At 42.9% G+C, this 21,406-nt stretch overlaps 2 protein-coding genes across 6 annotated transcripts in view; one reads left to right on the top strand and one right to left on the bottom strand.

Annotated features, from left to right (window-relative positions):
* TEX10 (testis expressed 10) overlaps positions 1–1,718 on the top strand; it is a 37,281-nt gene extending 35,563 nt beyond the window's left edge. For all 3 annotated transcript variants that reach the window (XM_080669950.1, XM_080669951.1, XM_080669949.1), the window contains exons 14-15: positions 205–415; positions 1,508–1,718. In XM_080669950.1, coding sequence (XP_080526076.1) covers positions 205–415; positions 1,508–1,648 — 352 coding nt within the window. In that variant the 3' untranslated portion in view covers positions 1,649–1,718. The remainder of the gene's footprint in view (positions 1–204; positions 416–1,507) is intronic.
* Positions 1,640–21,406, bottom strand: part of INVS (inversin) — a 126,219-nt gene continuing 106,452 nt past the window's right edge. For all 3 annotated transcript variants that reach the window (XM_080669945.1, XM_080669946.1, XM_080669947.1), the window contains 5 exons: positions 20,943–21,211; positions 16,842–17,559; positions 6,890–7,119; positions 6,062–6,136; positions 1,640–3,387 (listed from right to left, as the gene is read on the bottom strand). In XM_080669945.1, coding sequence (XP_080526071.1) covers positions 3,230–3,387; positions 6,062–6,136; positions 6,890–7,119; positions 16,842–17,559; positions 20,943–21,211 — 1,450 coding nt within the window. In that variant the 3' untranslated portion in view covers positions 1,640–3,229. The remainder of the gene's footprint in view (positions 3,388–6,061; positions 6,137–6,889; positions 7,120–16,841; positions 17,560–20,942; positions 21,212–21,406) is intronic.

Below are 21,406 nucleotides of genomic sequence, written 5' to 3'. Positions count from 1 at the left end.
CGGAAAACAGATATTTACATTACGATTCATTAACAGTAGCAAAATTACAGTTGTGAAGTAGCAACGAAAATAATTTTATGGTTGGGGTCACCACAACATGAGGAACTGTATTAAAGGGTCGCGGCATTAGAAAGGTTGAGAACCACTGGGCTAATCTCTTCTGAATGTGTTGGCTCACTGACTCATTTTTGTTGCTTCTTGTAGGGACAAGCTGTGGGGGGTCTGTGTCTCTGTCCTGGCTCTCCTGCCTCGAGTCCTCAGGTTGATGCTGCAGAGCCTGCGGGTGAGCAGAGCTGCTCCCGAGGAGCTGCCTGTTGTGGGCCAGCTGCTTCGCCTGCTTCTTCAGCACGCACCCCTTAGGACTCATATGTTGACCAATGCCATCTTGGTGCAGCAGATCATCAAGAATATCACGGTAAGAGCATAGAACAAAGGCTTCGTATTGTTAGTACTAGAAAGGATTCATGGGCAAGGCGTGGGGGTGCACAGGGTTCCTGTGCATTGACCAGACTCCTGGAATCAAGCCCAGTGGTGATTTCCCAAGGTTTCTCCTGTAGTCTAGTCACTTAACCTGTGGGATTTCCTTAGTCCCAAAATTGGCCATGAAAGCCTTAAAATACTTAAACTAAACTGAGGTTCAGGCAGCTTAGTTGGAAAAGGTACAGGCCTCAGAGTCATCACTACTTGTATCTAATAGAGACTGATGATTAACTGTGATCGTTAGATAAGATTTTGTTTTTAAACCTAGCCAAGCTTGTTTTCGTGTAGAAGTGGGACTATAGTAATTTTGTTGGGTTTTGGTGACCATTAATGAGATCAGCCAAGTGAAGTTTTTAGGTAGCTGTCATTAGGAAATTATTTAGCAGGAATAAACTTCAGGCCAATTTCTAGTTGGTTCCTGGAGAGTAAGAAGTTGGAGAAAGGAAGTTGTAGGCTTCAGCTTTGTCTAATGGTTGGTTGTCTGTATTCAGTTGTGTGTGTGTGAGGTGTGGGGGCAGTTGTTACAGATTCCTTTGGCATTTTTAGTTTGGAAGAAGTAGGGAGTGTTTTTTTTTGTTTGTTTGTTTTTTTTGGTATAGATATTTGGTTGGGGGAAGTTATTGATTAGTATATGTAATAGTAATTCAGAAATAGTAGAAGGTTGAGGAAGAAATGACAGAAATTGTTGTCTGCCCTGGACAAAGATCTAGAGACTCTAGAACACCAAAGGGAGGAAGTCTAGTGTAGGGATGGTGGGTGATGAAATTTCATCAGTCCCTAGCATCTGTGGGAGGGAACAAACAAAATGAGAAACTGACATCACTTATATGGAAGGGCATAACTAGGAATTTTTCACAGCCTGATAATGCCTAATTAATAGGTCCCCCTTTCCAGTAAGAGTTCCTGTGGTGATTTACAGATGAGGATACTGTTGCAGTGGCTCTTGAGAAGTTTGGATGTGAAAAGCACTTCAGGTAGCATAGCAATTTTAGTAGAATTCTCAAATTACTCTTGTTTTTCTCTACAGACATTGAAGAGTGGAGGTGTTCAGGAGCAGTGGCTTACAGACTTACATTATTGCTTTAATGTGTATATCACTGGGCATCCTCAGGGGCCCAGTGTGTTGAATACAGTATATGAAAGAGGCACCATGGCACTTCCTGTTTAAAATTGTTTATTCACATCTAATTTTGAAGAGACTGATGTAAGAAATGTTTGTCATTAAAGCTGAACTTTTAAAGAAGTTGTTATGAACATTCTTTTGCACTAAGGTAGAAAAAAACAATGCAGGCTGGCTTCCTGGAGTAGCACGTGATATGTGGCAGTATATTTACATTTCATAGGAACTAACTATTTACAAAATATAGAGTGATAACATGGTACTGTCTACTATTTACCAAAAAAATTAGCTAAATCTTTGAGATCCCATCCAGGCAAACCTCATTCGTTTTGTTTGGGGGTCGTTACTCTTACCCATGATGATATTAAGCTTCTCACTATGGTGTTATCTGCAGAGGTTTTGTACCCTTTAGTGCAGGGGGGCCAGATTTCAAGATAGTTGTTTTGGGTTTTCCTATACCTAAAGGGTGGTTGGTCTGAGATAACTACTTTAAAAGTGATTTTCTAACCCATTACAGTTCTCCAAAAATTACCAGCTGTATTGTGTTTTCTATAATAGACTGATTTTTCTAGTCACAAAATAATTTAATTAGCAAACTATAAAAAAATCAAGGCGATTACATTAATACTTTGTTGCTTCCTATTTCTTACTGTCAGGACAACGGTGACAGTAATCTTAAGAAAATGGAAGCAGTTCTAGAAGTATTTGTGAGCCTCCTATGTCACTCTTTATGTCTGTCTTCATTCCTACATTAGCTTTGCCCTTAAAAATGTGAAAAAGCCCCAAATCACTAGATTTCATTTAAACTAGGTGTTCTTAGAGAGCTAGAATGTATGTAGTTAGCATTTTCCCATTAATAGGAATGGCATTTTGATATGATTGCTCACCTCTGCAAGTCGGGCAGAAAATACAAGTGGAATGTTAAGGCCTTGGTGCCTGGTGCATAAATGCGTGGTCTGTACACCTGCCCAATTTCCTTGGTGTCGGTGATACCAGCATCTCTATTCACAGAGGGCGTGGCAGCAGCCTGTGGCCTTCAGAGGCTAACGTGACTGTAAAATATGTAAGGAGTCGGCAGAGGTGAACAGAGCACCTATTGTAATCTTACAGATAATTTAATTTCTAAACGCAAACGCTGGATGATTCTGGTCTAAAACTTAAAACCGATAATGGAATAATAGGATGTAGTTTCTGTAATGAAATCTGTTGTATTAGATTCCGGAAAAATAGTGAAATGAAGGTGGTTGCTGCAGGACAGGCTCCTCGCCATCCCATTTAGGTTCTTCACTGAAGCCAGAAAACCAGGCCTGCACCAGCTGGCTGGCAGAAATCCCAACCCAGCAGCCCTCATGTTCTTAGTTTTCCTTAGTCTTGACAGAGTTACACATCCTCCTTTCTAGCCACACTGACAGGTGAAGGCAGACAGCTAGACAGTTTTGATTAGGCATAGTGTAACCAGGTCTTCTCAGCGCAGGTTAAGATAATGTCCAAACAATGCTGTGTCAGAGCAGAAAAATCATTCTGACATTTTCTTTCAGTTGTTACCACATGTTCAGGCTAATAAGGCTTCAGGCATGGATACTGAAGTTTTCCCAAGATGTAAAAGAAAGTCAACAGATAATGAGAACTCTACACTAGCTTATTCCAGTTACCCCGGGCACAGTCTTCCTCCATAGGCAGTCGAGGCTTTGTTTTGTATTTTGATTGAGTGGCTGATTGCAGGTTATAAGAAAAATTCTTTGATCTTCCACTGTTCTCAAGAAGGTGTATACACTGCAAATTGCTCACTGTTAAATACAGGTAAATAGGTTATTAATTTTAAAGTTGAAGGTAAGAAAAAAGTGTTTAGTTTTGGATTATACATGGTGCCAAAAAAGGTGATGGCCAGTGTGTTGTAGAGACAAGATGCTGTATCAGCCTCGCATTTTCCATCATCTCAAAGATACATGACATCTCTCAAGGAAGAACCATGAGTGGGAGGGCGGGTGTGAACCTAGGCCTTCAGCCGGCCTGGAATAGCTGGTATATCTTTCTCTCTGTGCATCTCTCTAATATAACAGTACAAACTTACACATAAACATACATGTACATATCTTTTAGTTCCATGTGCCACACTTGGCTAAAGTCCATTCTAGAAAATAGGTTTGAAAACTATTCAGATGATCGACTGATAGATATATGAAACTTGAAATGGATTTTTAGGCCTTTATGATGACTTTGAAATTATAAAATTGTAGGATACCACAATTGGAAAAATTAGTGGTGTACTCAACCCTCTCATTTAACAGTTAAGGATATTGAGGCCCCAAATGGTTAAGAGACCTTGCTGAGGCTATAATGCTATGTGCCCCTAACTTTCTGTGGAACAAAGAAGCAAACATGAAAGGTGAGTAGTTTTAAAAAGTTACACATCTTACTTTTTCTGTCTTGTTTTAATTACTGTTGAACTACAGCTTTGGAACTCTGGCATGTTTTTCGGCTGCCTTTACAGTCTTGAGCTTTTATCTGTATACCCTGCTGCAGGTGGGCAGGAATATTCTACATTCATACAAAGGGATACCATTACTAATAATCACTTTAGCCATCGTTATTTTATTCAGTGGAATGGGTTTTTTTTTTAAGAGAGTTTTATTTTTAAAGAGCTGGACCCCCAAATTTGGGAGAGCCTGTTTGTATTTGTATGTACACACACACACACTCTCACACTCTGATCATTACTATGTGCTGTTTGGGGGTAGTTTGCAGGGTTGGGTGTGGAAGACGAGAGAACGGGGATTGTTGAACTGTCTCCCTAATATATGTAGAGAAACAGCCTGTGGGTGCTGTTACTTTTGCTCTATCCAGCTCACTTTCTGCTCCTCCTATAAGGTTGGGAGCAACAGTCCTCACTCAAATATCTGAATACCTACAGTGTGCCAAACAATTCCTAAAGCAAAACAGAACTGAGCAAAATCAGAAAAATACTTAACCCTATGGAATTCTCAAGCAAAAAATGAACTATTTCTAGTCAAGGTTTGAAGACCAAAATTAATGATTTCTTTTTGGTTCAATCTGATATCTGATTTCACATTGCAGAAACTTAAATTTATAGACCTGTTTTCTGTATAAAAACAGGCTTCAACTAAACTAGCTAGCAGCTCTGAGCATCTGCTGGTTAATGGTTGACAAGGGTGGGTGAGCCTAACGAAAACCTTGTGTTGCCCAAGTTTAGGCTTAGGAAAAGATTCCCTTCAGTCCTTGTCCATTTTTAAATCTGTCTGAATTATATGTATAGGGTAAATAAGCTGTTCATATGAAGTCCTAAGAAATCATTATGCATTTCTTTCCACTTCTTTATTCTCTTCTTTAACTGTGAGTCCTTTAAAAACCTTTTGTACTACTAAATATCTTCATTTTTAAAGATTTCTGATAGTACTGGATTTTTCTCTTGGAGACATGTTTATCTAACTGCTACTCCTCTGGTAGTTAAATCTGACCGGTCTGTTTTGGAAACTATCCTTAATTCACTCAAGTATAATGAGTGGATTTTTTGTTTTTTTACATAGAAAGACAATGGACCTTAATTCCTTTGAAAGTTTCCAACTACCCCACCCACCATTCCCTGATCAGCCTGCCTTTATTAAATGATTTGCCTAACTCCTCTTATTAAAGATTTGGCAGTAATTACTTTCCCCTTACCTCCAAGTTTTCCCCCCATCAAAAACTAAATGAATGTTAAAAGTTCATGCTGACAGTCATTATTCACCTTCCCAGCTGCACTCTGTCCTGCAGGATGACTGGATTGGGAAGATGGGGGCAGCGTGTTGTCACAGCCACCCACGAGAAACACCGACCTGGCATTAACTGCTGACAGCACTGAACTTATCACCCAAACTTAATGCTGGTGTGAATGAAGGGGCCCTGAATAAAATACCCTGCTTTGCAGCTGGAAAAGTTTCCTGAGCTGCTCCTGTGAGTGGAAGTGCACAGTTGAGCCTGAACTGGATATGCTATTAAAAATTAATGTCTTCCTTGTGAGGCCCTAAAAAGCAAAAGCCAGAATTTGTGGTTAAGGGCCTCTTTCCATCTTTAGGAAGGAGGTGGAGGAGCTTAATGTGAAACCAAAATGGAACAAAAACTCCCAAGGTATGACTTTGAAGAACAGCAGTATTTTCATTTCCCCCTTCCTGTATGTGCACGAGTAAGTAAAGGTGATCAATAGCAGCTACAGCTTATTTTTTCTACTGGAGGTAATTTTAACAATAGCTTCGGTTATAAAAATAACTTGCCTCCTACGGAGATAGAGGCTGACTGCGGTAATAATTCCAGGAAAGGGGGATGAAAAACGTGTCCGTTTGAAATCAAACGACCATTGGAAACCCCTGGCAATTAGTCTTCTGTCTTTGGGGACGAAACGAAAAAGGAAAGTGCTTCCCCACACTGTCTTCCCAATATACTGGGCCAGTGCAGTGCTTGCCTTACCTGAGTTGAGACGCAGCACAGAATGGGCTTTTGAAGATCTTGTGGGATGAGGTACTTTCCCTTCTTGAGAGCAACCTGAAATCAGTCAACAGTGATAGTCTGTCTCTCAACAATAACAGCTGTGGCCTGACCAAGTTCTGAATTTCTTGAGTGAAGGCTTGAGCTTGCAAGCAAGTGTCCGCCTAAATTAAGCATGGCGTGGAAATACCAGTAGGCCAGGGGCAAGTTCTGAGATTTTGCTGCCTGAGCCACAGATCTGTTAAAGGTGCTTTGGCTCAAAAAAATTTTTTCCCCTGTTGGGGAGCTAGTCAGGTTTGTTCTCTGCTGAGTTTATCTTGATGGGCTGTTTACAGAGCTGAAAATATTTTCATTTGCAGCAGTTCATCTGCTAAACAAGTATTTACTGTAGTACTTGGGTTTGGGACATTCCCAGGTAGGCAGCCCTGTACTTTCTCACAAAGGAAAGGGCAAAGTGAGGCAGGCAGGTGCTTGGAGTCCTCCAAATTGGTAATGTAAGGGGAAGACCCAAGTAGTGGCCTGAAGAGGTTACACTGGTAAGGCTTTCGTTACGAAACCCAGCAGAAGAGCTTTTGGCTAGAAGGCTCTCTGGGCTGAGATGCCAGAATGCCTCATCTCAAACCAATTCTAATCCAGAATTTCTGGAAGGGTGGCACTAAATGTGCTGAGATTCTCTTGGTGACTGGAAATATAATAAAGTTTCTACCTGAACAGAGGTTTGCCCAATGCAATTAAATCCCATTTCAGATTCTGATGTGACATGCTGGGGGTGCTTCCTGTAAACTACTAAGTGCCTAGAAAGACAGTTACCGTAGATTTGCTTGAGCACTGAGTGCCTGGTGGACTTTGTGCCTGAGCTGCTCTTGGATGGATTCTTGGTGGTCCTGCTTACTGCAGTGGCTTTTGAGGGTTTTAGTTCCAGTTCCTTTCTCCAAACCTGGAGGAGCAATGCCATGCATTCTCGGTTCCATCTGTCCATATCTCTGGCTCCCTGCTGCTTCATATGCAGAAGGTGGGACAGGTGCTTCCTGAGCTGATAGCTGGTGGGATCAGAGAAGGGAAGATCACAGTATTGAGAAAATAAATTTCTTTAAGGCTCCTAGAAGCTATAGGAATAGTATTTGTTGAACTTGGGAGGTCTTTCAAGCTCCATTCCTAATTTCAGTAGCAGTATGTTCAATGTTAAATTCTGCGTTTTCCCCATTGAATAGTTTCTGAATTAGGAAGCAATAAGATGAGTCCTTGCCTTCAGGATGGGATAGGCCAGAAGTACTGAGAGCAAGGAGCTGGATTGCATTAGACAGATGTGGGATGGATAATTAGTGATTTGGCTGTGCTGGGGGATGAAGGATGAGTAGGAACTTAGTGAGAAAAGGGCATTCTAGACAGCAGAACTGGCATGAACAGAGATACAAGCGTTTGTACAGGAAAGTGAGTAAGGAGATGTGTATGAAGCATTGTGTATTAGTGAGGGAATGATATTGGAAGGCTGGGCTACACGGGAAAAAGCCAACATTTGTTCAGGACCTGTTGTATACTAGGCACTCTCCCTATGCTTAAACCTGAAACTAAATTTGTGAGGCAGATGTCATGAGTATGATAAAGGCTGAGTTGAGGTGACGTTACCAAGATTGTGACATAGGTCATTCCTGACTTCACGCTCCCTCATCAAAAGAACAACTAATAACTGTTCATGGATAAGAGACCACTGAGAAAATCCTAGAATAAAGGATTTCTAGGATCTAGCGGCTGAAGAACCCCCTGCATCACTGAGACCAAGACAGACCCCGTTAAAAGTATAAGAGGAGTGGCTACATGATGACAGCATTACCCTTTTCCCTGCTCAGTGCAGCATCATGCTGAGAGGTCTACCTTGAGCCTACAGCTCCTCCATTAGGAAAAGAGAAGCCAGAGCAGACATCCAGCTCCCCAGCACTGTGGGTTGCTTCTTGGGAGCCCCCATTCCAGGCTTTCCCCAAGAAGAGTGCAGGGGAATCTGTGACACGGAATAGGGGAGGGACTTATAACAACCAGCACATGGATCTTTGCAGACTGAGTTCTGACCTACAGCATCCAAGTAGTAGTCCCAACCAGTGCCTTTGCTTATCTGAAGAGTCAAGATGGTGGCACAGTCTGACCAGAGAACTCAGGATACAGGTCTACCTGATTCAAGCCCTTAAAGAGTTGCTGGAACCTAGTTTGACCTCACTCAGGCAGTTATAGCTGCACTCACTGCTGATTACAGCTCCTGGCCCCTGCCTGATCAGAGATGGTGGCCAGACCACCTGGAAACTGCATAGCCCAGCAACACTCAGAGTATGGTAGGCAGAGCTGATCATCTGCAGAGAAAGGCTAATAGCATCATTCCTCCTGGGAACTTGGGGAGTAGGTCGGCTTGAATCAAGATCACAAACAAAGCCTTGCTGCCCTTGGAGATCAGTTCTCCCATTATGCCTGGGCAGGGAAAGTAATTTATAGCCTGGTCATTGCTGAATACAGCCTGCCCTACCAGGGAATCTAACCAGAGCACAGAGGAACCTGCATAGCTCGTCCAGCAATCCTTACAGTGGTACTTGAGCAAACAGCACAGCCTGTGGCTTTCTCCCTCTGCAAACTAAGACCGGTGGCCATGGTTGGCCAGGGAATTCAGTGTACAGTCTTGCCTGATTTGAGTACTCACATTGAGCTGTGCAGGCCCTGAGGCCTGTTCTGCTTTCTTGCCAGGCAGAAAAGCTAATTCATTGCTAAGTAGAGTACCCAGTCCCAACTGACTATAAGCCTGCCCAGAGAACCCATGCAACCACGGAGCTCATCCTACAGCTTTGCTGGGGCAGGGAACCGAGCCAGCAGCCCTATCCAACTGTTCTTAGCTAACCTATGCCTCTCCCCTCAGAACTTGGGCAGTGGCCTTGTCCAAAAAGAGACAGGAAGTTTCAACTGCCTAAGAACTTAACCAGCAGACATGTCCAGAAACTCAACTGAGCCGACTAGTGAAGAACTGTCTCTGTCAAAGCAAATCTGTAAAAGGAAACTGCTTACTCAAATGTGCAGATATCAACTTAAGTAATCAAGAATCAGGAAAAATCAGGTAAACATGACACCACCAAAAGAAACTAAAAAAACTCCAATAACTGACCTTAAAGAAATGGAGATCTATTAACAGTCAGACAAAAAAATGCAGAATAATCATATTAAAGAAGTTTAGTGAACTACAAGAACACACAGGCAACTAAATGAAGTTAGGAATAGGAAGACCAATGTATAAACCAAATGGAAAGAAATTCAACAAAGAAATAGAAACCACCAAAAAAGGCACCAAACAAATCATAGCATAAAAAATAGGACTGAACTGAAAAATTCAATAGAGAATTAAGTTAAAATTGACAAATTCGAAAGCAGACTTGACCATGCAGTGATCTAGAGGACAGGACATTTGAAATTATCCAGTCAGAGGAGAAAAAATAAAAGTAAAAAGAAGCCTGCAGGACTTATGGCACACAATGAAAAGAAATAATATCTACATATGGGAATTCCAAGAGAAAGGAACAGAAAGTATATTTAAAACAATAATGGCTGCAAACTTTCCAGATCCCGGAAGAGATTCATAAGGCCCAAAGAACTTAAAATAGGTTGGACCAGAATAGGGCTACAATGAGACACATTATGATTAAATTGCCAAAACTCAGAGAATTTTGAAAGAAGCAAAAAAAAAAAAAAAAAAAAAAAAAAAGACAGAAGTTACATACAAGGGAACTTCCATAAGACTATTGGAAGATTTCTCAATAGAAACTTCAGAAACCAGAATGAGATGGTATATTTGAAGTACTGAAAGGAAAAAACTGTCAACCCAAAACTCTATACCTGGCAAAGCTGTCCTTCAGAAATTAAGGAGAGAGAAAGACTTTCCTGAATAAACAAGAGCCTACAGAGTTCATCCCCACTAGACCTGCCTTACAAAAATGCTAAAGGGAGATCTTTAAGTGGCAGTAAAAGGATGCTAATTGACATCATAAAGATATAAGAAGGTTATATAAAATTCACTGGTTATAATAAACATTGTCAAAGTTAGATTCTGTAATATGGTAATGGTGGTATATAATTCACTTACAACTCTAGTTTAAAAGTTAACAAATGTATGAAAATAACCATAACTATAATAATTTGTTATTGGATATACAATATAAGGTATGTAAACTGTAATATCAATAACTTAAGATGTGAGCAGAGGAGTAAAAGTATGAAGTTTAGGAATGCTATCAAAGTTAAATTGTTATCAGTTTAAAATAGGGTGTTATAATTTTAAGATATCTTATGTATGGTTCATGGTAACCACAAGGGAAAACCTGTACTTGTTACACAAAAGAACATAAAGAAATCAAAGCATATTGATACCAAAAGTCATCAAGGCAAAAAAAAAAAAAAAAAAGGGACAGAAGGATAAAAACAAAACAATACAAAAAACAAGGAAAAACAAATCTACAAAGCAACCGAAAACAATGAACAAATAAGTGCAGATAAATAATAAGTCCTTATCCATCAATTATTACCTTAAAAATAAATGGAATAAATACTCTAGTCAAAAGACACAGAATGGCTGAATGGATTAAAAACAAAACAAAAACAAGACCCAACAATATATTGCCTATAAGCGATAAACTTTAGCATGAAGGGATGGAAAAAGATATTTCAAGCAAATGATAACCGCTCAAAAATTATCAGGTAGCTTCACTCAGATAAAGTAAGATAAAATAGACTTTAAAAATGGTAAAAAGAGACTAATAATGATAAAGGGGTTAAGAAGATACAACAATTTTAAATATGCACCCAACATCAGAGCCTCTATATAAAGCAAAACTAACAGAGTTAACAGAAAAAATAAACATAATAGCTGGGGACTTTAGTGCTCTACACTCAACAATGGATCTATCATTCAGACACAGAATCAGTGGATTAGAACAACACTGTAGACCAAATGGACCTAATAGATATACAGAACATTCTAGCTGATCATAGAAGTAGACACATTCTCAAGCACATATGGAACATTTTCTAGGATAGGCCATATGTTAGACCACAACAATCTTACCAAATTCAAGAAGACTGAAATCTTATCCAGTATCTTCTCTGACCATGATGGTATAAAACTAGAAATCAATAAAAGGAGGAAAACTCACAAATACATGAAAATTAAGCAACACTCTTCTAACAATCAAGGGATCAAAGAAGAAATTAAGGGGCGGGGCGAGTATCTTGAAACAAAAATGAAAACAACATACTAAAAGTTCTGGGATGCAGCAAAAGCAATTCTAAGAGGGAAGTTCATAGCAATAAGTGCCTACATTAAGAAAGATCTGCCCTGACCGGTTTGGCTCAGTGGATAGAGCGTCGGCCTGTGGACTGGGAGGGTCCCAGGTTCGAGTCCGGTCAAAGGCATGTACCTTGGTTGCGGGCACATACCCAGTGGGGGGTGTGCAAGAGGCAGCTGATAGATGTTTCTAATCGATGTTTCTAACTCTGTCGTTCTCCCTTCCTCTCTGTAAAAAATCAATATATTAAAAAAAAGAAAAAAAAAGATCTCAAATAACCTAATTGCATGCCTTAATGAATTAGAAAAAGAAGAAACTGAGCCCAAAGTTAGCAGAAGGAAGGAAATAATAAAGATTAGAGCAGAAATAAATAAAATAGAGAACAGGAAAATAAGATTCTTTGAAAAGATAAACAAAATTTACAAACCATTAGCTAGAATAACCAGGGAAAAAGAAGATCCAAATCAACAAAATTACAAATGAAAAAGATGACTTGTTACAACTGATACCACAGAAATACAAAGGATCATAAGTTACTATAAACAACCAGATGCTAACCTAGACAACTAGTTACTATAAACAACCAGATGCTAATCTGGACAACCTAGAAGAAACAGAAAACTTAGAAGTAGACAACCTATAAAGACTGAATCAGGAAGAAATAGAGAATCTGAAAAGGCCAATAATGAGTAAAGAGACTGAGCCAGTAAGAAAAAATCTAATGAAGAAAAGCCAGGACCAAATGGCTTCACTGATGAATTTTACTAAACATTTAAAAAGAATTGATGCCAATCTTCAAACTCTTCCAAAAGTTCACAGAGGCAGGAACAGTCCCAAATTCACTTCATGAGGCCAGTACTACCCTGACATCAAATCCAAAAAAGAACACTACAAGAAATCTATAAGCCAATATCCCCGATGAACATAGATAAAAATATTCCCAAGAAATACTAGCAAACCAAATTCAGCAGTACATTTAAAGAGATCATTCCTCCTGTCAAATGGGATTTATCCCTGGGATGCAGGATGGTTCAACATACATAAGTCTATCAATGTGAAACATCACATTAATAGAATAAAAGAAAAAATATCACAAAAGATGCAGATAAAGCATTGACAGACCTGAATATCTGTATGATAAAATCCCTTAACAAATCAGGTATAGAAAATGTGGACCTCAACATCATAAAGACCGTATATGAAAAGCCCATAGTTTAACATAAAACTCAATGTTGAAAGAATGAAAAAATGTCCTTTAATATCAGGAACAAGACAAGGATGCCTACTCTCACTACTACTATTCAACATAGTACTGGAAGTCCTAGCCACAGCAATCAGACAAAAAATAAAAATAAATATAAGGCATCAAAAAGACAAGAGATGAATGCTGGCGAGGATGTGGAAGAAAGGGAACCCTTGTGCACTGTGGGTAGGATTATAAATTGGTACAACCATTACCTACAGAAAACAATATGGAGGTTCCTCCAAAAAATACAAATAGAGCTACCATGTGATTTGCAGTTCCATACCTGCGCACATAACTAAGGAAATTAAAATAGTATGTTTAAGAGATATCTACACCCCCAAGTTCACAGCAGCATTACAATAGTCAGGTGAGGGAATAACCAAAGTGTCCACTGACACATGAATGAAGAAAGAAGTGATATAAACAATGGAATATTATTCAGGTATAAAAAAGAAGGAAATCCTGCCATTTGCAACAACATGCATGAAACTTAAGGGCATTAAGCTAAGTGAAATAAGTCAGACAGAAAGACAAACACTATTATCTCATTTGTGCAGTGTTAAAAATAAACCAAAGACAATCAAACTCATAGAAAAAGAGATCGGATTTGTGGCTATCAGAGGAAGGGGGTGGAGGGAGGGGAACTTGGGTAAAGATGGTCAAAATGTACAAATTTCCAGTTATAAATAAGTACTGGGGTTGTAATGTATAACATGGTAACTAATTAACACTGCTTTATGGAATATATGAAAGTTGTTAAGAGAGTAAATCCTAAGAGTTCTCATTTCAAGGAAATAAAATCTTTTTCCATTAAAAAAAAATGAGATAGATGTAACTAACATTACTATGGTAACCATTTCATAATATATGTAAGTTGAGTCACTATGCTTTACACCTTAAACTTAGAGAGTGCTGTATGTCAGTTATATCTCTCAAACTGGGGTGGGGAGGCTGAGTAATTTGTAGAAGTCCGCACAGCTAGAGTCAGGAGAGACCAACATCCAAACTCAGTGCTCTGTGGTCCAACAACTAAATGTGGCTGAGGACTTTGGCCTGTACTCTGTTCTTGGTGGGCACCCACCCTGGTTCTTAAGAACAGTGGCACAGGTAAGAGCTGTATTTTACTAAGATCTGTAGAGCCTGGGTGAGAGGCTCGGGGCATGCAGGTGATAGCTATATTTATGTCTCGTGTTGTCTGATGTTGTTCATCCACGTGCACTCCCAAACTTCACATTGAACACAGCTGCTTTGGAGCCTCGCAGGGAAAGCTGCTAAGTCTTCCTTCTCTGTAGCTAACTGACTACTCCTGCTGAGCCCACAGGGTGCTGCAGAGGCGGCAGGCCCCGTGCCTGATCTCAAGGCACACCAAATGGGAAGGAACCTTCCCAAGTCTCCTAAAAGCTCCTTGGAGCGCCTGGTGCAGCCCCTCCCTCCTGCCCTAAAAGGCCGATTTCAGTCAAACTACAGGTCCGTCTTTACCTGGAGTGACAAACCATGCCATCCCTCTACCACAGGATGTATCCTATCACACTTCCAAAAAGCCAGCTGTAGAGAAAAGCTGGAGTTACGGGACAGCAACCAGGAGCAGTTCAGTTCCTTCTGTTTGAGCTGCCAAGTGTCTTCCTCACCCTCTGTGCTCCGGGCAGAGGACTCCTGGGAAGCCCAGGTGTTGTTGTTGGCTTCAGTGGGCACAGCTTCCCCCTAATCTCTGTATGGAGACGGAGCCTGTGCTCGATGGCCCCTGTGGTCCCGTTCTCAAGGAGAACTTGCACTCCTGTTGGCTGGGAAACCTAACATGCCCACTCTTCCTTTCAGCCCCAGGCTCAGGGCTCTCCTGGCCCACCTACTCTTGCTGGATAGGAGCTCAGCACACGCTGGCCAAGAGCTGACAGAAAGGTGCCTTACACATGACGTAAAAAGAAGTGTTTTACACAGCAACTTTCCAGCCCAGCTTAGCTTGTCCAGTATCTGGCTTCAATCTTTAAAACAGTCAAGGCTTGACTGGCAATAAAACTCACTGAGACTAAGCTTCATTTCCTCTGGGCCCTGAGGTTTGACCTCTCACCCCATCCCAGTGCCCCCTGCAGCCTGCCTCTCTCCCTCCACACCGCCCCCCCTGTACCAGCAGCCGCAGTGACGGAGCCTGTGCCAGCCCTGTTCCCGGTCCACCCACAGGGCTCCTGAGGTCAGGCGGCACCACACACTGCACTGCCCCAGTCAGCACTTTGGGCTCCTGTCCTTACCATGAAAGGTCTGTAAGGCTACACCAGCATCAGTGGAAGTGTTTTCACTGTCACCAGACATGCGGCTTCCCACAGCCTGCACCTTCCCAGGAGCCCTCTGGGAGCTGATGTCCCAGGTCTCAGGCTGCACAGTGGCGCAGCCGGGGGGGGCTGTGTAACTGCCTCCCCAGGGGGGTCCAGACTATGAGCCCATTGTTCTTGGGGCAATGACTGAAAGCTCATTTGCTGCTGTGGACACTTACTGACAGGACCTGTCAGCTTCTGACTCTTCAAAGGAGCCAGAGGCCAGTCTGACGGAGGCATGTCAGCGGGGGAGCAGCTGAGGGCACGGCATGGTGTAAAACTCGCTGGCTTGTTTAGGTCCCAGGTTTCAGCTGAAATACCTAATAAAACGTGCCTCTCAGATGGCAGCAGGGCAGGTCCTGGCAGAGCTCCCAAGGAGGGGAGCAAGGCCCACTCCCACCTGTGGCTTCAGAGGCAGACCGAGCCCAAGCCGGCACGGGCACCTGAAACCCTGAGACGGGCTGAGAACCTGGCTGTGCTTCAGTGTCCTCCTCTGTGGAACGGGGAAGGGGAGAGGATCCGCCTCTCAGCGCTACTGTGAAGATTAAGTGAGTTAACAGAACAGGTAAAGCTCAGCACAGCTAAATGCCCACTAAATGCCAAGGGCTGGAATTAACAACAACATCCCCCGTAACGACATTACCTTGGCGAGTGTGAGCACCGCCCGGCACCCTTCTCCAGCCTGCCTCCACCTTCTTTACTGTGAACACGCAAACTCTACCTTTACCACGAAAGTAAGGAAAAGGCCCTTGGCCTTGAGTCAGACACAGCCCCAAGTGCTGTATCCGCACCCCGGGGACAAGCTATTTCCTCTCTAAGACCATATGCTCGTCTGTAAAATGGGGACGCTCATCCCTGGTGTGGCTGGGAGACGACCCTGTTAACAGCCCAGAGCTTGGACAGACATTAAGGCCGAATTATGGCAAAGGCTGTGCAAGCAAGGGCTCTGGGTTAGGCCGCTTTGGCACAGTGGACCCTGCGGCCTCTCCCTGCCTGGACCTCAGTCATTACCCTCCCTCACGACTGTTCTCCTCCCCCCCACCAACGGTAGGTGCGCTTGGGCCCTTTTATCTCCTGACAGGCATGCTGATATGTGGCACACCTGTGCTCACAGTGATTTGCTTGCTTTGTTCCTCCTTCAACCTTCCTCTCTCTGGAGAGGGAGGCCACATGACTCCCACCTGTGGGAGATGGTCCAGCCCTCCCCTGGGCACTGGCCAGCACTGTAAGACCTGGGCAGGATTTGGGCCCCAGTGGGGCCTGCAATATGAAGGAGAGTCCAAAATATGTCAAAACCTGCAGCAAACGATTCCCTGGAGGTATGTGACTCAGCATTTTACGACGTCTCCACCCGTACTCCCAGCACCCACCCTGCATTCTGAGCTTGAGAGACGCTAACACAGGTTTCTATAATTTCAGCCACTGAACTGACTCTATCCAGGCCCTAGTTTTTATTTGGGGTATGACTAATTCCTGAATAGTAAAGACATAAAAAGAAGAAAAATAAAATACCTGTGTGTGTGGCTTTAGAATTTATGAAGCACACATTATCTCATTCTACAATCTGTCATGTAACAGGACAGGTGCAGCCACTGTTAAATCCCATTTCCAGACGAGGAAACTGAGGGTCAGGGAGGCCAAGTGATTTGCCCAAGGTCCGATCACCTGTTAGAGCATCCCCTGGGGACTCTTTTCTTTACACCAGGTAATCCTGGGTGCTTTCCTACCTTTCTTGGCAAAGACACCTAAATAGCGTATCCAGTGTGAATGACGGGTCTACACGTGTGAATTTCATGGTTTGGCTCAACAATTGGCCTTGTCCGGCCTGCACACAGAATTCACCGGAAAACACCAGCGAGCACAGGTGTTGCAGGGGTGTGGGACAACCACAGATGTCTCCTCACCTCCTCCAGGCCCGCTGGATGACTGCTGCTGCCTTGTTCTTTTTGCGAAACAGCTCTTTCCTGCTTCTTTCTCTCTGGATGATCTGCAGCCGCAGCTCAACAGGAAGAAGGTCGATGTTCACACTCTGCCCAGAGAGGGCCCCGGGAGCTGGATCCGTCTCCTTAGGTGTCTGCGCGTCCTCAGATGGGGTGGACAGCCCCGTCTTCCTGACTCCTGGCCTCAACACCTCTGTCCTCCGGGGCGGATCTGAGTAGCTCTCTCCTTCAAGCTTGTCCTGTGTCCCTTTGTGTCTTGGTGTCCGATGGTGGAGAGGACTCTGCCCGGCATGGACCACCTCCCCCTTGGCACTGCCAGGCCGGCTAGAACCAGCTGGGGAGCACCTTCCTCCTCGGAGCTCCTGAATGCGCCTTTTCTGGGAGGCACACTTGACCTTGGGGACTGCGTCACGCCGCCTGCAGGGCTTCCGGTGGCCGTCCTGCTGGGGAAGGCTGGCAGCTGCCCCGCCGGGGTCCTGTCCCTTCTCCTCGGGCCCAGCCGCCCTGACACAGGAGGGCTGCCTCACGAAGCCTTTCCCCTTGTCACAGTGCTGCTCGCCCACGGTCTCACCTCTGGACTTCTCAACGGAGGAGACTCCTGGGCACCTGTTCCCATCGTGGCCTTCATCAGGGCTGAAGTGGACACAGGCAGATTGGCCTTTAGAAGGTTCTCTGGACATTTCTTGGGAAAACAAGGAAAAGGGGAAACAATATTTATGGTTCAAAGCTTGTACAGTAGGGCAAGTCTGCCCATTTATGTACTTAAAATATTCAGACCCATCCTATAGCATTACCTTGATAGTGGTGATTATGATTAGTAAAAAGGTTAACTTCTATTTCTAGCAAGAGTAGTTTGATAACCTGAAAGCCTTCCCACTACAAGTACCTAGAAATGCTGATTAAAATACTAGTAGAGTAAGCATTCTTTTAAAAGCACCATAGTGTCTTCAAGAAAATAAAGGTAATCTCTGGGAGCCAAAAACAAAGAGAAAACAGAAACTCAGAGTGGTAAGTGTGTGAGCTGATTTAGGCAGGCGGTAGGGGTGGAGTGGGCAGCGCTGGTCTTATTAAATATCTGGTTATGTTTTCACATCAAGATAAGTGCAGGCAGAAAGTTAGCTAAAACCAGGACCCTGTGTAATAATCTGAACAATAAAGATTTATTAAAAAAATAAAAATAAAACCAGGACCCTGCATGAAACCGGGATTCTTGATGTACATCCCGCTGGGAAATAATAGTCCACACAAAACGTCTGCTAGCCAGCACTGGGAGGTGCCAGGAAGCTTGTCTGGCCTGGGTTCTGGGTGGGGGCAAGTAACCCATGAGAATTTGTGCTTCTTAATCCCGTTCCTTTTTTCGCCTACTCTCTTAACCCCCCTCCCATCTGGCAACCATCAAAATGTTCTCTGTATCTATGAGTTTGTTTCTGTTTTGTTTTTCATTTATTGTTTTTAGATTTCAAATATAAGTAAAATCATATGGTATTTGTCTTTCTTTGTCTGACTTATTTGATTTAGCCTATTCCCTCTAGGTCCATCCATGCTGTCTCAATGGCAAGATTCCATCCTTTCTTATGGCCAAGTAATATTCCATTATACATATGTACCACATCTTCTCTATCCATTCGTCTATTGTTTGACACTTAGGTTGTTTCCATATCTTGGCTACTGTAAATAATGCTGCAATGAACATAGGGGTGCCTCTATCTTTCTGTATTAGTGTTTTGTGTTTTTTTAGCTAAATGGCCAGAAGTGGAAATTGCTGCGTCATATGGTACTTCTATTTTTAATTTTTTAAGAAACTTCCATACTATTTTCCACAGTGGCTGTACTAATTTACAGTCCCACCAACAGTGCACAAGGGTTTCCTTTATCCATATTCTCGCCAACACTTACAAAACACCTGTTTGAAGGAATCGAAGAGCAGGCAGAAAAAATTGAGGCCAAGCTCCAGAGAATCAGGACACCAACAGAGACGAGTGAGGCATTTGGAGGTCCATATCCCCAGAGGACTCGGCCCCCTGAGGTTTGGAGGATCAGAACCAGCCGAGAAACATTTTCTTTGTGACCAGGAAAGGACCTGTCTTAGGAGAGAAGTTTAACTGGTGGTAAACTGACCCTTGCTGGGACTGAAGCCCAGCTTTGCATCATCTCAGTTCATCTATAGTTACAAATGTACTGCTCTGGTGTAGGATGTTGTAAATTTAAACACTAATCTAAAATGGTACAGCTTTTAGACACAGCTGTTACATGCAAAGGCCCCAAGCTAAGAAAGACCTTGAGGAAAGTCAATCTAGCTGTCACATCATGGGAGTTTAGTAAATGGTGACTGAATGAATAAATGAATGAACATACAACAGAGCCTCACAACCTCTGTAAGGTGTACATCACTGATGCACTGTGGGTTGTGGAATGATAGGCTGGAAATGTTTGTGGTTCCATGTATACTTTCATGTGATTGTTCTTGGCTAGGTCAGTGGTGTGGCTTAATGATAGTAGTTACTGTTATGGGTCATGGTCTGAACAAGTACTCCACATTTTTTTCTTTCATAACTGCCCTGCAGGTGGAGAGTGAACCCCATTTCACAGCTAAGAAAATGGAGGTTGAGAGAGACAGATTTTATTGTCTAAGTCTTGAATTAGGTGACCACAAGATTCCAAAGACCCATTCTGGAGGTCCACAAAGTCAAAACTATTTTCATAATAATCCAAGACATTATTTGTCCTTTTCGCTTTGTTGTATCTGTACTTAGATTTCTGTACCATAGAATGGCTCAATGTGCTTACATTGCTTTGTGAAAATAATACAGTTCATGCTGAATTCCTGCTTTCCTCTGGGAGTCTGGGTTCTGGTGCATGCTAAGCAGAGGGTACCTACATGACTGACCCTGGTAAAAATCTTGGAGTCCTAGGTTAGGTTGCTTCCCTGGTGGAAAATGTTGCCTAACTGCTTGTCACAACTCATTGCTGGTGGAAGTAAGTGTGTCCCGTGTGACTTCTCCAGGGGAGGGCTCTTGGAAGTTGCACCTGGTTTCCTCCAGACTTCACTCTCTTTGCTGATTTTGCTTTGTACCCTCTTGTTATAATAAATCACAGCCACGTGCACAACTATATGCTGAATCTTGTGTGTCCTCCTAGAAAATTACTGAACCTGGGATGGTCCTGTGCACCCCAACACACTCAACAAACTCCAAACAGGATAAGCTCCAAAAACCCATGCCAAGACATATCATAGTAAACTCTTGAAAACTAAAGATAAAGGAAAAATCTCAAAAGCAGCCAGAGAGAAATGACCTGTTACCAGGAACATTTCCGAGGAACACCAATTCGAAACCATGGAATGCAGAAGGAAGGGGCACAGTCATTGTCAAGCGCTCAAGGAAGTGCCAACCGTTGTCTGCATCTGGTTGAATAATTCTTCAGGAGTGAAATAAAAACATTCTCAAAGGCAAACTCAAAGGATTTGTTGCCAGCAGACCCACCTTTACCAGCAAATTGGCTAAAGAAAGTTCTTCAAACAAAGGAAATGGTAAGAGAAGGAATGTGGAGCACCAGGAAGAAAAACAAAACAACAGAAAAGAAGCATGGGTACATAAAACAGACTATCCTTCTCCTGAGTTTTATAAATTATATTTCATGATTGAAACAAAAACTACAAAACCATCTGATTCCAGACAAAGACATTTAAAGGTGGGGAAGGTACAGGCACCTAAATGGAAGTGAGGTTCCCACATTTCATTCAATGGTAAGATGCTGATACCAGACTGTAATGTCACTAATGTATACTGTGATATTCAGAGCAACTACGGCAGAAACTAGAGAGATCTACTCAAAAACACCATAGATCAATCAAGATGGAATCCTAAAGGAAGTCTGAGTAACCCACAGGAAGGGGGAAAAAAAGAGAAACAGGAATGGGAACTGGCGAAATAAATAGAAAATAAATACTAAAATGGCAGGCTTAAGTGCTGACCTAAGTACATTAAATGTAAATGGTCTATGTACACCTATAAAAGGGCCCACAGTCCACAGGTCGGCATCGGATAACAAAGGCAATACACCTACCATTTGGCTTTCTGGGGTCTGTTCCCTGCAAGTCTGGGGAGAGGTGTTGCTCCGGGGGGTCTCTGCCCGGAGACCCTCTGCAGGTTCTCTGCTCAGGACTCTGGGCCGCATGGCTGGTGGGAGGCTGTTTGCTGGGGCCCCCGCTCTGCCTGTGGGGCTCAGCCTGGGTGATGGGCAGACACGGAGGGGCCTGGGGCCTGCAGGAATCTGGACTCAGCCTTCCCTTCTGCTGTTCTGACTCTCTTCGCTTGTTTTCTTCCTCTCGCTTCCTGAAGCAAAGTCAAAGAGGAAGAGGAAAAAGTTAACGGTTACCCACACAAGGGTTCCTGAGTGAGATTTAAATTCTAAGAGGAACTACCATATCACAGGAGGGAGTTGGAGATTCACATTTTTGAGAGCAGACTTTCCTCAGAGCTGTATAGCTCGTAAGATGATGGAGCTGAAAAGAATCTTGTAGGTCAGCC

Source organism: Plecotus auritus, assembly GCF_963455305.1.
Source record: "Plecotus auritus genome assembly, chromosome: 5".
Taxonomy (NCBI): Eukaryota; Metazoa; Chordata; class Mammalia; order Chiroptera; family Vespertilionidae; genus Plecotus; species Plecotus auritus.
This window is presented reverse-complemented; position numbering and strand designations above follow the sequence as displayed.